This window comes from Cygnus olor, chromosome 9, assembly GCF_009769625.2.
Source record: "Cygnus olor isolate bCygOlo1 chromosome 9, bCygOlo1.pri.v2, whole genome shotgun sequence".
Classification (NCBI taxonomy): domain Eukaryota; kingdom Metazoa; phylum Chordata; class Aves; order Anseriformes; family Anatidae; genus Cygnus; species Cygnus olor.
Genome location: NC_049177.1, coordinates 9,508,708 through 9,522,526, shown reverse-complemented (window position 1 = coordinate 9,522,526; position 13,819 = coordinate 9,508,708). Strand labels below are relative to the sequence as shown.

The following is a 13,819-nucleotide window of genomic DNA, read 5'->3' as shown; positions in this document are numbered from 1 at the left end:
TTTTGTAACTGGTTCAGGCTACTTTGCATTGCCGTTTAACTTATAGTTGAGTCATACAAAGATTCCTCACAGGGTGATGTGAAGTCTGGATCCAAAGGGATTGAGCCTTATATTGTGAAGGTGTTTTCCTCTGATGGGAGGAGTTGGAATAGCTGGTTCTTGTTTAGAATTTTGTAGGAAACACAGCCTTTTTGGTTGAATAAGCTGCCTTCTACAGAAGATAAGGTGGCCCTCTAGTGACTAAAAGTATTGTATTATGATTTTAGTTCATAAAATATAATAGCACGCACAAGTTTTTTCCCCTTTCAGTTATTTTTTATTGGTGCACTTATTTTTGCCTATAAATGTTTGTTTTCTTTACTGTCTAGTCTGGGAAGGAAGCAGTGTCTGGGATCTCCCCATCGATACTGCAACTCAGGGACCAGCTCTAGAACAACTTCAGCAGCTCGAGAAGGCCAAAGCTGCAAAGGTCAGAAACTGTTTTGTATTCTAAGGAGTCGGCATTGCTGTTCTGCAATGTAGCTGTGTTTCTTGAGCTCATGTAAGACCTCTAGCTTTTTAAACTTCAGGCCACACTGTTCAATTTGATTAGATATTCTATTTATGGGGTTTTCAATGAAAATGGGTTATATAAACCAGTGATTAAATCCTTTTGGACTGCTGTTTGGAAATGATTGCTGTGGAGGTACTACTGACCTCTAACGTAGTGGTTGTATTTTATAGTTGTCATTTAAAACAAAACAAACAAAATCAACAAAAGACACAAAAAACACTTCATTAACCACCTTTGATTTAAATGGTATCATCATGAGCTCTCATGGCAAAGCCTGAGTAGGAGCAGTTAGTCATTCTCTTAGTTCTACCATCTTCTCACCAGAATTGGTTTGGGGAGTAGTTAGTTCTATTTGCTGGGATGGTTTCACAGTTAGTCTAGGATTAAATTCTTTTGGTAAGTTTGGACCTGTATGTTCCCAGAAACTGATTATTTTATGATGACTGCAAAGCAAGTCCCTGCTAGCTTCTTAAGTCAGAGGTTGTTTTAAGGAGCAGTTGATGAAAGACTTACTAGAGAACTGATGCTCGTTATAGAACAGAAACTGTCCTAGACAGTATTGCAGGAATCTGACCCCAGTAGGCAGCTAGTTCATAGGTAACATTGCAATTAAGGGAGAGCATCTGTCAGAGGCTTCATTTGTTATGTTCTATAATCTTAACAGAGAAGCCCTGAGAATTGGTGTAGGAATACCTTACCTGCATCTGAGTGTAGTTTTATGTGAATTGTAGCTAGAGCAAGAGAGGAGAGAAGTGGAAATGAGGGCCAAACGAGAGGAAGAAGAGAGGAAAAGGCAGGAGGAGCTTCGGAGGCAACAAGAAGAGCTACTTAGGAGGCAGCAGGAAGATGAGAGGAAGCGACGGGAAGAAGAAGAACTGGCCCGCAGGAAGCAAGTGAGTTTCCTCAATGCAGTTCATCTCTAATTTTAATACTTTATAAAACTCACTTTAAGAATCCTGTGGGGTCTAACTAATCTTTGATAGGCGTGTATGAAGACAGGTATAATATTTTTTTCATGTGAGTGTATGAAATGATTCTTCTGTTCTTGATTTTTTTTTTTTTAAATTCAAGATCCCAAATTGCAATCTGAGAAATGGGCTTTAATGGTTTACTTCAAGATAAGTTCTTTTTTGTGAGCTGAGAGGCTTTAGTCCATGTGGAATATTCCTTCCAAATTTCTTAGGAGCAATATTAGACTTCAGTTAGTTGCCCAGTTATTGTATGTGTAATCTTTATTGACCATTTATGCAATCTAGTGCTTCGATAAGGATATGTTAGGGACTAGACTGCAGACTAAGCATCTGTTTTAAATGAATCAAATGTAGAGGGATATACAGGAGGAACAACTCGATGCAAAAATTCTTTTTCCTTTTTTAATTTAGTAAAGCATTTTTGCTGAAGAAATTATCTGGGTTATGTCTTAGTATCAGCTTTATTTTCTTAAGCTGATATTTAGGAAAGGAAGGGATATAGTTTAGAAGCAATGGACAAGCATATTTGTTAAAAATGAATGATGTGGCCTGTGTTTAGCAGGAGAATGTATGTAGGATTTATGGCATGTCCTTTCTTCTTAGAAGAACATGGAGGCATTACTAGCATAAAGTTTCTGGCAGTTACTTCTAAATTCCGCATAGAAGAAACATTAATTGTTCTATAAGCATAGTAGGAGGGAAATATATAAGTTAGTTTCCACTACACATAAAAGGATAAGGGCAAGCACGTTGGTGAGCTTATTTAGTTAGTCAAATAAAGTTAGTCAATAAATGGCCTCTAAAGTAGCACATGTATTACAGCAAGAAGTAATAAATACTTCTTTTCTTTATGATATTTTTATGTGCTTAGGTAACTGTAAAATTGCGTTTTCTGATTTTAAGGTTCAGACATTTCCAAAGAAGTGTCTGGAATTGTTAGTTTTATTTGCAGCGTGGTAATAGACCTTAATTCACTCAGTGTTTGGATTTTGTTACCAAAGATGTATTTTAACAGAACACAGTGTGTTGCATAGTTAGCTCTCATGGGATCTTTAAGAACGAAGTCTACAATAAGTAAATGTCTACTTGCTTTAATATATCATCTTTGTGTACAGCAAGTCATGATGGTATCCAGTTGAAAAGCATCCTTTGCTCAAGTTCAGGATTTACGGTAGCATTCAAGCAATAATGTACTCCAAAGCTTAACTTTTGAGTTAAGTTGCTATGTATCTGTTTTAGTAATAACTAATTTTTCAGTTATCACCTGGTATCTCAATGTGTTTCATCCATTGTGGCTCCAAATAGACTTGGGATATGCTTCTTTTCAGACTAACAGTTTTGCCATTGTGTATGACTTCCTAGAAATGTACATTAAATTCTGAAGTTTATTGGCCACTCTAGATTTGTACAGTAAGTAATCTGACTTTCCCTTTCTGCAATGTCAGTGGGAAATAATTATTTACAAGGAGGAAGCAGAATGGGATTGAAAAATGGTAACAAGTATTTTAGCTCATTACCAGTGTAATAATTGCAATAATGCAAAATTCTGAGCAGGAACGTGTGATAAGATAAGAAAGGGTTTAAGCACTTCTCTGGAAAGAGAAAAATATTATTTATTTCAATTAAAAAACAAACTGGTCTTATATTTGAATCTGACTTCTGTACTGGAAGGCATTATAGAGTCAGGGATGAACTGATTTATTAGCATGGATTTATACAGAGGAGATGATGCTTAACAAATTTGATTAACTTCTTTTGAGGAGGTGACAGTGAGAGCTGAGAGGGGTGAAGCAGTAGACTTAATCTGCCTGGACATCAGGAAGGCTTTTGATGTAATACTGCATAAAAGGCTAGTATATAAGGTTAGTAAATATGCTGTTGATGGTGAATTCTAAATAAAAAAAAAAAAAACAATTCTGTAGGATGAAATGTCGTACCAAATGTTGAATCCAGTTTTGTTCTTAGTTTTCATCAATTGCCTGCACTGTAGAATTACAAACAGTATTTCCCAGCTTGTGTAGCTTCTTTCTTTTTTGCGTCTGATCTCATATCTTCTATTTTGTAATGACTAATCACTTTCAGGAACACAATTTGAGGTTTAATAATTTTACCTAGTAATTGTCTGAGTTATATCTTTACTGTTGCTCTTCAAAGCATTTGGCCCAAACATGAATGTTACAAAACTAAAAGATTCGTAAGCCCTATTAACATAGGCAAGGGGAATTGAGGGTGTTACCAGCTGTAAAAGTTCTAGAATACTTTAGGAAAGCAGCCACTACTGAAATCAGAATTACTACTTAAGGATATTGGGTAATATTGTAGGTATTTTAAAATATCTGAAGTAAATTGTCTACAAAGCAATATGTGTCCTTAAAAGTAATTGTAAGAAAAGAGGTGGTTAATGCTAAAGAAAGCTGGGACTCTCCTGGAGTCAGAAGCTATGAATATGGGAGAGCAGCAAAGGCCAGAGGAGCGAGTCTGTCTATTTCCCATAAAAGTCAATAGCAGAAAGCTGGAGAGCTTTCAACAGTTTTGGTCATAAGCTCAAACTAAAATACTGAACAATAAGAAAGATGCAGAAGTAAATACTAAGAGAGCCTTTCCTATAGCTGTGAAGAGTGGCTAGAAAGAATTATCAGATATGTGGCTCCTAGCTTTTTATGATCGTGCAGCTTTTTCATTTTGATGCACTACTGTTTATCTTTAGCTCTCTAGGGGAGAGAAGTCTTTTGTTAATTCTTGTCATTCAGCAATGTCTCTTCCAAGATTCCCGAGGAAGAGAGATCCCTGCAGTTTTGTTACTGCCAATCTTATTTCCAAAAAGCAAAGTAGGGCAGAGAAGTCAGTGAGCTCCTGTTATGTAGGAGGACTTGGTGACTTTGTTCACCTCTCTCAGGTACTGCATGTTATGTCGATGACTAGTACCAAACATCCCCCAGCCTGGCTGGTGGCTGGGTGTCTTGAGCCAAGCTCCTGGTGTGGTCTCTAGTCAAGCAAAATACTGGCACACCTCTAGCCTCCTCAGCAGACTTTTCAGTAAAAGCAACAGGAAGCAGAAAATTCTCAGCACTTGCACTGGGACACGTGATTATTGTGACTTGACTGTATGTGTCCCATTAATTTAGTTATAGGCCCCGGTTACGAAAATGGTCTAGATGTCGTGCGTTGTGCTCAAAGCTTTTCTGAATGTTAAATCAAAGCCTTAAATGATTAAACAGGAAATAATTCACAGGCTACTGTTTTATATCCAGCTAGTAGAAGAATTTACAGCAGTAAATTGGGTATGAAAAATGCTTTGTCTACTGACAGTAATATTGTAGACATCTGGAGTGAGCTGCTATCAGAAACCTGGTCCAGTTGGTATTGCAGTGTACCTATGCCATGTCTATATAAAGGTTTGGTATGCAATTTAGTATAAGGCTCTTAGATTTCAGAATTAACTTCTTGTTTTACTGGAGTTCAAAATTAATACATCTATCTTGCACAATTAGTCTCCCTTAGTCGTCTCCCTTAGTCCTTTCTATATTACTTATAGAAAACTTTAAAGAGTACGTTTGCACAGTACTGATTGTTCAAAAGGAAAATATGGAAGCTTAAATTCTTGTCCAATAAGAAGGACAGAAGAGATGAAAAACAGGGTGTCCTTTACACAGTTGCTGGATTTCAAAGATCAGAAAAGGCAGCAAAAAGAAAAGCTATTTTATGCAAGGGGAGGTCACAACTGGGGAAAAGCTGGACAGGAGTGCACCTGCTCTGTGGTACACAAGAGACCAGCAGAAGGCTGGTTGTGTCCTATTCCTCTAAAAACCAGGTAGCAGAATGGGAAAATATTTGTTGATCTTGACAGCATTAGGAAAGGTTACTGATGTTTATTTTTCAGTTAACCAAATAATTTTGCTACTTGGAAAGCAAAACATAACTTAATGGAAGCTATTTAAATAACTTAGCGATAGGCCAAAACCAAAGCCCTCGAGACATTTCATTGGCTATGATATTTAAGTAGTGTAGGAAGAGGCCGATCAAAGCCCTTTCATAGAGTTCCATATCTCTGGGGCTTGCAAAGATTCAGTGTCCTCAAATATGCTGGGCTTCTTCGGCTTATTATTTATTGTGTCTGGACATGTGGTTTCAGTTTTGTAGTGCACTTGTTTGTTAGTCAATGTTTAGTAACTCCTCTAAGTAGGAGAAATTTCCACTTACAGCCAACAAGCCAAAAAAGGAATTGCTGAGATCACATTAAAATATATATGTTCAGGTTCAGTTAGTATAGACTGGAAGGAGGAGTTGCACCCTCCTTTGTTTTCATTCTCGATGCCATGGTTTTAAAAAACAAAGATAACGCTTGATTTCATGTGTTTCATTATTCATTAAAATAATTCATTTGTTTGTGAGATGCATCTGAAAACCTGTTGACTTGTAGGTCCTAAACTTGTTCAATTTGTTTAAGTTTAAGCTAAGCACTGGCAAAACAAAATATTAAGAATCTTTCCTCGAGGCCATTCATCTAGTTAGACCATGTTGTAGTCTGTGTTCTGATGTGGTTCATCAATGATTTGGTATTTATAGATTGACATTCTGTTCCCAACTCCAGGAAGAAGCCTTGAGGCGGCAACGAGAGCAGGAAATTGCACTAAGACGGCAGCGGGAAGAGGAGGAACGGCAACAGCAAGAGGAAGCACTTAGGAGATTGGAAGAGAGGAGAAGAGAAGAGGAGGAAAGACGGCAGCGAGAAGAATTACTTCGTAAACAGGTGAAAACAAGCTAAGGGGATCGATCCATTATGTCTAATTATGGAGACTGCCAGAGCCAACAAACTTTGAAACTAGATCCATGCCTGAGAGACCATCAGTTTTTGTGGAGGAAGGCAAAGCTCACAGACATTACGTCTCTCCTCATTTCAGATAAAATAATCGGAATCTGATCTGCCCTTTGGAAAATTTGTGTTGAATGTTTTCCTTCACATCTGAGCCTTAAGAATGGCTTTGCAGCATAGTACTTCTAGTTCTTTTTTTCAAAGGAAAGGCAGAATACAGTACTGGAATAATTTGTTTTAAATCATCATTCTACAAGTGTTTACCATAGTACTGTTTTTAATATCATCTGAGATGATCAGTTTTGTCCGTCTTTCTGTACTGTGCCAAGTCTGTCAGAGTTTAAGCTTTTTTTCCCTTCTATTGTTTTACTATTAACATTTTTTTTCCTTTGGGGTCAGCCTTAGCAGCTTATATTGAGGAACTTGAGCTTTTAGTCCCCTGGTTTATACTGTCACAGGCTCTACGTCAAATCTTAAAATGAGAGTGGCTTATTAACTTCTAGTCCATTTAGGATTTGCTAGTTATTTAAAAAATCTTTTTCAGGGCCCTCCCTGATGTGATGCTCCTTACCATTTCTGGCCCACCACACAGTCATCTTGTTTGTTACCAGAAGCATCTTTTCTTTTGCAGCTCTAGTTTTCATCAGTAAACATCACTTTGTTTTTTTCTTTCACGTTAAAAACTTTCTCCCCTTATTCCTGTCAAGTTTTATTCTATTGAAAGTACACCAGTGCTTGACTGTAAGTTGTACAAGCAAATAGAATAAGCTCAGACTGCAAGATGCATGACTTCTAGAAGGAAAGTGGTTCAGACAATTAGCTAGTCTGAACTAAAGATGTCATTCTTTTTCAAGTCCCTTGGTGGAAAAATGGGTAAACTTTTATTTTGAGAGTATTTAACTGATACACACTTTCTTGACTGAGAAATGGTAAACTTAACAGCACAGATTAAAGGCACAAAGGCCGCTTTCTTCTGTTAGGATCTCAAATCCAAAGAGCAGAAGTAGTTCAGATTTTCTAAGTCTAAGACTTTACTTTTCCTTATGTGCTGGGAAGGAAGAGGAGGCTGCAAAGTGGGCACGTGAAGAGGAGGAAGCTCAACGGAGACTTGAGGAAAGTCGGCTACGCATGGAAGAAGAGGCAGCCAGACAACGGCTTGAAGAAGAAGAGCGAAAGCGCAAGGAGCTGGAACTCCAGCGCCAGAAAGAAATAATGAGACAGAGGCAGCAGCAGCAGGAGGCTTTACGACGGCTACAACAACAGCAGCAACAGCAGCAACTTGCCCAGATGAAGGTAAAGTGTTTCTATGGCTTAACCTCCTTCTTAACTTAGTGTGCTGTGTAAAACCACGACAGGAATTCAGGGTTGTCTAGGCTAGTGTGAACTGAGCCAGAGAGGTACGGACTATCTGGAAGGGGCAGAAGTTGGCTTTGAAATTGATGGGAGATGCAGGAGGAAGGTAAGTTGCAAAACAAAAGGAAAAGGTTAAGTCAGAAGAAGCTCACTGACAAGGGATTTGCAGGTCAATACAGATATTTATTCTGCTCCAATGGGGAAGGGTCAGTGCAAAGTTTCTAAAGGTTGCAGTTTCAGAAGTCTTTGGAATGAAAACTGATTGCTGTTTTTCAGATAGCGAGGTATTTATTACCTTATTCTTGATGTGCTTTATCTTTGACAGTATGATACATCAGAGGGCAGTTTGAAGAAACATACTTTATACTTGAAGTGTACACTTTAATACTGCTATAACATTTTATACTTTGAAATGTTTTGTTGAAGTTTAAAGGTGGCCTTTCTTTTCCCTGTGCTCTGAGCTTATATTGATTTTTTTTCATGATTATACTTCAGCAGTGTTTGTTAAAAGGTTTTGTAATCCCTAATGGTGTGTTTTTGCCACAGCTCCCTTCATCTTCAACATGGGGTCAGCAGTCAAATTCAGGAGGCTGTCAATCCCAGAACACACTGTCATTGGCAGAAATACAAAAGATAGAAGAGGAACGAGAAAGGCAGCTTCGAGAAGAGGTAAATACTAATGCTAAGGGAGCTTAACTTGTTAGAGTGGACTCCACTGTGTGACTGCTTAACTGTTGACTAAGATATTAGAAGTAATGGTGAGGATGAGTTTCTTAAAATAGTATAATCCAGGTAAAATCCTATCTTTCAGGTGTAGATTCAGTGAGTACTGTGAAGGTTTTTTATAGCTTCTAAATATAAATATCTGAAAGGGTGGGGAACTCTACCCTTTTCTTTAAACCTTAGGAATGCAATATGTTCACTAAACAATATAAAATGATTTCACATCTATAGCATATAGCTTTGCAAATACGCACAAGACCAGGACATGTTAAAGAAAAATAAGTGGTGGTAGAAGGTATTCCTCCAAGACCCCAAATGCTTAGCAGACAGCATTCATAATTATTAGACAAGTTCATTCTGTTTTGGGCTAATAAACAGCTTGTTTTCCCTAGTTACTTAGTGCATCCCTATTTGTAGGAAATGTTAACAGCTCAAAAATAGTACTACTTCAGAATTCTCCAGAATAAGATGAAATCAGTTTGAAAAAAAATTTTCAGCAAGAATTTGGAACAGTAATGATCTCCTGATAGTATGGACAAGCATTTTTGTTTCGTTTGCTACAGCAAAGGCGTCAGCAGCGTGAACTAATGAAAGCCCTCCAGCAACAGCAGCAACAACAGCAGCAAAAATTGTCAGGCTGGGGTAATGTCACCAAACCAACAGGCACTACCAAGTCCCTGTTGGAGATACAGCAGGAAGAGGCAAGGCAGATGCAGAAACAGCAGCAACAGCAGCACCAGCAGCCAAACAGAGTCAGAAATACTACGGTACGTCCACTGTTTATCTAATCAGTATGTGGAGGTTAACAGATCATGACAGTTTTCCGTGTGTGTTCATTACTGCTCTGCCAGGTCTGGTGCTAATACCCAGGATCTCTTTGTTATGTTTCAACAGCACTCTAACCTGCACACCAGCATTGGGAATTCAGTGTGGGGCTCCCTAAACACTAATCCCAGCAACCAGTGGGCATCTGACCTAGTCAGTAGCATCTGGAGTAATGCTGATACCAAAAACTCAAACATGGGTTTCTGGGATGATGCAGTGAAGGAAGTGGGACCTCGTAACTCGACCAATAAAAACAAAAGCAATGCCAGCCTCAGGTAGGAACTGGGGAAGGAGCTTTTGCAAAGAAAGGCTACCGCTCCTGAGATGATGACTTAGCAGTTACAGTATCTTGATGTATTTTACTTCTTTCTGTGTCACTCAGGATCTCTTTGGACAACAAAAGTAGCTAATAGGTAGCCATTCATTATTTATTTCGGAATCTCCTTGGTAAATTAGTTCTTTAAACAGTGCTTGCGTTGTGTAAACTAGTGAGTATTGTATGTAGCACTGTGCTGTATACTGTACTATTGGTAAGGGTTAGTTTATAATGTATTATGCCTTTTCTTTATCTCAGTAAATCTGTAGGTATTACAAGTAGACAGAATAAGAAGGTAGAAGAAGAGGAGAAGCTGTTGAAATTGTTCCAGGGGGTTAATAAAGCCCAGGATGGATTCACTCAGTGGTGTGAACAGATGCTTCATGCACTCAACACAGCCAACAACTTAGATGGTAAGAGGTGGGAAGGCTTGCAACTATTCTGCTGTGGAAAAACAGTATCCGGTTTGTTTCCCGAGCAGATAGTTCTGAAGCAAAGTAATGACTTCACTCAAAATAGTGTTTATAATGCAGTCAGCAAAATGGTATCATTAGCTCTAAATACGGGTCTGAAGAACTGCTGTATCATCTTCTCTGGTTTTTGTAGGACTAAATATTACACATCAAAGGGTGCTTGGAAAGAAATAGTTCCAAAGTCTGCCACGCAGAGCTCTGCTGAGAACTTCTTGATGGTGAATGCAGTATCAGGCGGATGAGTGGGGATCCAGATCACTTTTAAGTGCAGGCTAAATTATCACGTCCCTGTGCAAAGCATTTTTTGTGTGAAATTGTGTGAAATTTTTTGCCCAACTGTGCTGCAGGGCACATAAAGTAACTCCCACTCTGAGATCACAAACTGGTACCTCCATTGTAGCAAAGCTCTGCAGGTGTTCTGCTGCCTCCAGTCTTGACTTGTGTAAATCCCTGTGCTTCAGCATCTGTACGCTGCACAGCTGTGGCTCTTTGGGGACCTTGGACATGACTGTAGAACCAGTGCTGCTACGAGAGCCAGGATGACAACTCACACAGATACAGTGCTGCAATTTTCCTCCTCCTGGAGGAGGGAATCTAGAAGTAACCTGGCCCCACCTGTGACAAAGTAATTAGTTGCATCTGGTGTCTGAAGAGGCAGTGGCTCTGCAGTGCTGCTGTGTGTCACATCTCTGCAGTGAGCTTCTGTGCTTTGGAGGTGACAGCCTGTTGCAATGGTGTCTTCCTGGCTTGTGATTTGTTTTGCCCTTATCCATGTTTAAAAAAACAAACAACTCAGTTCAACATAGGTATTCTAAAGAAAAAAAAGGATGATAAAGGAGGCTTGCAAGTGAACTAGCTGTTGAACTGCAGGTGTTTGTGGGTCATGTCAGCCACTGTGGAGTGTGCTCTTGTCATCCTTCAGCAGAAAGGAGAACGTACTGATGGCAGCATTATGGAAGGGGAGAGTGTTACCCATTTAGGCCAGGCACTACATTTGAATGAGTTTCTCAGTTAGCCCATCAGCTTTAGACACTGCCAATGTATCCCTAGGATTTCTTTTTCCTTCTCATCACATTCACTAGCTTTGTTATCCTTGCTTTCCCTATAGAATGAATGAAACATTGTGGGACTCTACCGAAGGGAGCTTACCAGGGCAAGCTGTTTGTAGGTGCTAGACTAGCAAATATTTGAAACAAATCCAAAGGGTGTAGGTTTTGCATGCATGTGTTCACACATCTGCACACACACTCTCATGGTCTGTCTTTTTCTTGCAGTTCCCACGTTTGTTTCTTTCCTGAAGGAAGTAGAATCTCCCTATGAGGTCCATGATTACATTAGAGCATATCTTGGGGACACTCCTGAGGCCAAGGAGTTTGCCAAGCAGTTTCTTGAGCGCCGTGCCAAACAGAAAGCCAGTCAACAGCGGCAACAGCAGCAGCAACAGGTAAATCTTACTTGCTACAGTCCTTAGGAATGTATAAATACTGTATTCCAGTCTGAGGAGTTGGCATTTCTGATTGATTGGTAGGAGGGTGAGCAGGATTTTACAGGCCATGTGTAATGCAGAGAATGAAGCAGATTTCAAACATATACTGCAGAATCAAGTATTCTTTATAGTTAACAGCTGAAGCCCCCTGTGGATCAAATAATACCTTAGCATGCTGATCCTGGATACACTTCAGGAAGATGAGGTAGATATACTGGATGGATGCATCAGTGGCTTAGTGCTACCACGTGTGATACAGAAAGTGATTTGGGTTCTCTGTGTGTTTTCAGTATAAATAAACAAAACTTAATTCCATTCTATAATGTATTTGCTTTGTTTTCTAGGATTCAGTGTGGGGGATGAATCATAGTTCGCTACATTCAGTCTTTCAGACCAATCAGAGTAACAACCAGCAATCCAATTTTGAGGCTGTGCAGAGTGGGAAGAAGAAGAAGAAACAGAAAATGGTTCGCGCAGATCCTAGCTTGTTAGGTCAGTTTTAATTTTTAGAAACTAATTGTTTTTTGGGAAAAGTCTTGAGTGTAAAAATCATGTTAACCTAAATGGGAGTGTTGAGTTCAAGCAGAAAAGGTAGTTGTTGAAGTGTCCTTAGAATTTGTTTCAGTATTAGAATTTTTAAAATAATGCATCAGTTTCATGTAAGAGCTTTTGTTGAATGCCTCTGCTGCTGGGGCAGTTCAGGCCTCAAGTTTGTGCTAAGTAGAAGACAAGTTAGTGATGTAAATCACTAATGACACTTTTTGAACAGAGGAGTCTCTTGTGGAATCTCCTGTGCATTCATTCTTTGTCCAAATGCAACCAGCAGATAAGGAAAAGGGGTCTTACAGAGAACTTTTTGACTGCCGTTGATATCAAGAACAAGACAGACTTCCAGTGTCTTTGTTAGTGACACTGTGTGTTTTGGGGGTAAATTAGGAGTGGGTTTAGTTGCCTGAGAAAAAAGTTTTGTAAAGTAGGGGAAGAGATGTAATTTAGTTGTTTACTTTCATTTTTAAACAACATAGTCATTAACATTATTTTTTGAGAGATGAAAACAACTCTGAAGACTTCAAAAACCATGTTTTCATGTATTGTAAGTTTTTGGTCCCTGAGACAAGGAAGCTGCCTGTCATGGACACGTGGCTGTTCTCGTAGATAGCCTGGATCTTTAAGAGTGCAGCAGAACAAACGAGGCCTTTAGATACATCTGTTTTGAAGAGTTTGGAATTGAAGGCAGTGAAGATGCTGACATCAGTTAGTAGTCTTTTTTTGTTCTCTCAATTTTTGTGAGGATAGTTGTTGGCCTGCGCTTACAGCGTTGATGGAAAGGTTTCTGTTAAGTGGCCTTTAAGAAAACGGGCATCACTTATCTACATGAGAGCAGTGAGCATTGAGGTATGTAATACGTTGCTGAAGTATTCTTGTAGAACAAATGTGTCCCTATTTGTGCTTCGCGTGATGAAATGGAAACCAGGGCACTACACTGAGCAGGTATTTGGTGTGCTGGCACTGCCGAACCCATACTTGGTTAATAGCAAGCTGCTTTATACACCTGCAAGTCGCTGCCTTTTTGTTATCAGCACAATCAGTGCTTTTCAGTTGAATTGATTTCTGCTTTGAAGTGTAATGAACTCTTCAGTGGAATCCTGACTTATGCCACCCCTAGATGCCTATCTAGTGAGTCTGATGTGGGTGATCAGTTTGATATTAAAAAAAAAAAAAGCACTTGGTCAATTGATATTAGAAATCACTAAATGCAATTATGAAGTTTCAGCTATAAGAGAACTAACACAACAGCTTGTTAAAAATCAGTGCACTCTTACAAAATTCCAAAAATCTCTAGGTAATGTACTGCCACGAGAGGGAGCCAGAGCAGTTTTTTAAACATCCCGAGCAGAACACTTTGAAGATGATGGCTGTGAAAAGTGTTTTGTTTTCTAGCACAGAGCAAGCCTATATAGCGGTCTCAAGACAATGAAATGCCAGGCTTGTGTTTAACAGCTTAACACAAAAAAATGTTTTTTCATCTTTCTTATACTTCATATGGGGTTGCTACAATAAAAACTGAATCTTGATAGAAAATTTCCATATGATATAACATTAGAGTCTTTCCTTGTAGAAAATATGTTGGCTTTCTCACTCTTGTGTCATTGCGTCCTCGGTACTTATAGTTAAGAGTGTGGTTCAAAGTATAGACGTATATTGAGCCAACTGGGTAGCCCTGTGTAGCTTTGTACATTTTCATGTCCTCCTGAGCTAGGAGATTAAAGGAAAAAAAAGCAAAGGCCTGGAAATGCATGGAACTT

The 13,819-nt window shown here is 39.0% G+C and overlaps 1 protein-coding gene across 9 annotated transcripts in view; it reads left to right on the top strand.

The window, feature by feature from the left end:
* Positions 1 to 13,819, top strand: part of GIGYF2 (GRB10 interacting GYF protein 2) — a 78,699-nt gene that overhangs the window by 62,595 nt on the left and 2,285 nt on the right. For 4 of the 9 annotated variants that reach the window (XM_040567670.1, XM_040567667.1, XM_040567664.1 and 1 more), the window contains 11 exons: positions 369 to 469; positions 1,285 to 1,446; positions 3,285 to 3,386; positions 6,116 to 6,274; positions 7,394 to 7,630; positions 8,237 to 8,359; positions 8,977 to 9,180; positions 9,308 to 9,513; positions 9,813 to 9,967; positions 11,302 to 11,471; positions 11,858 to 12,005. In XM_040567670.1, coding sequence (XP_040423604.1) covers positions 369 to 469; positions 1,285 to 1,446; positions 3,285 to 3,386; positions 6,116 to 6,274; positions 7,394 to 7,630; positions 8,237 to 8,359; positions 8,977 to 9,180; positions 9,308 to 9,513; positions 9,813 to 9,967; positions 11,302 to 11,471; positions 11,858 to 12,005 — 1,767 coding nt within the window. The remainder of the gene's footprint in view (positions 1 to 368; positions 470 to 1,284; positions 1,447 to 3,284; positions 3,387 to 6,115; positions 6,275 to 7,393; positions 7,631 to 8,236; positions 8,360 to 8,976; positions 9,181 to 9,307; positions 9,514 to 9,812; positions 9,968 to 11,301; positions 11,472 to 11,857; positions 12,006 to 13,819) is intronic. The other 5 variants (XM_040567673.1, XM_040567669.1, XM_040567668.1 and 2 more) reach the window with 3 other exon arrangements.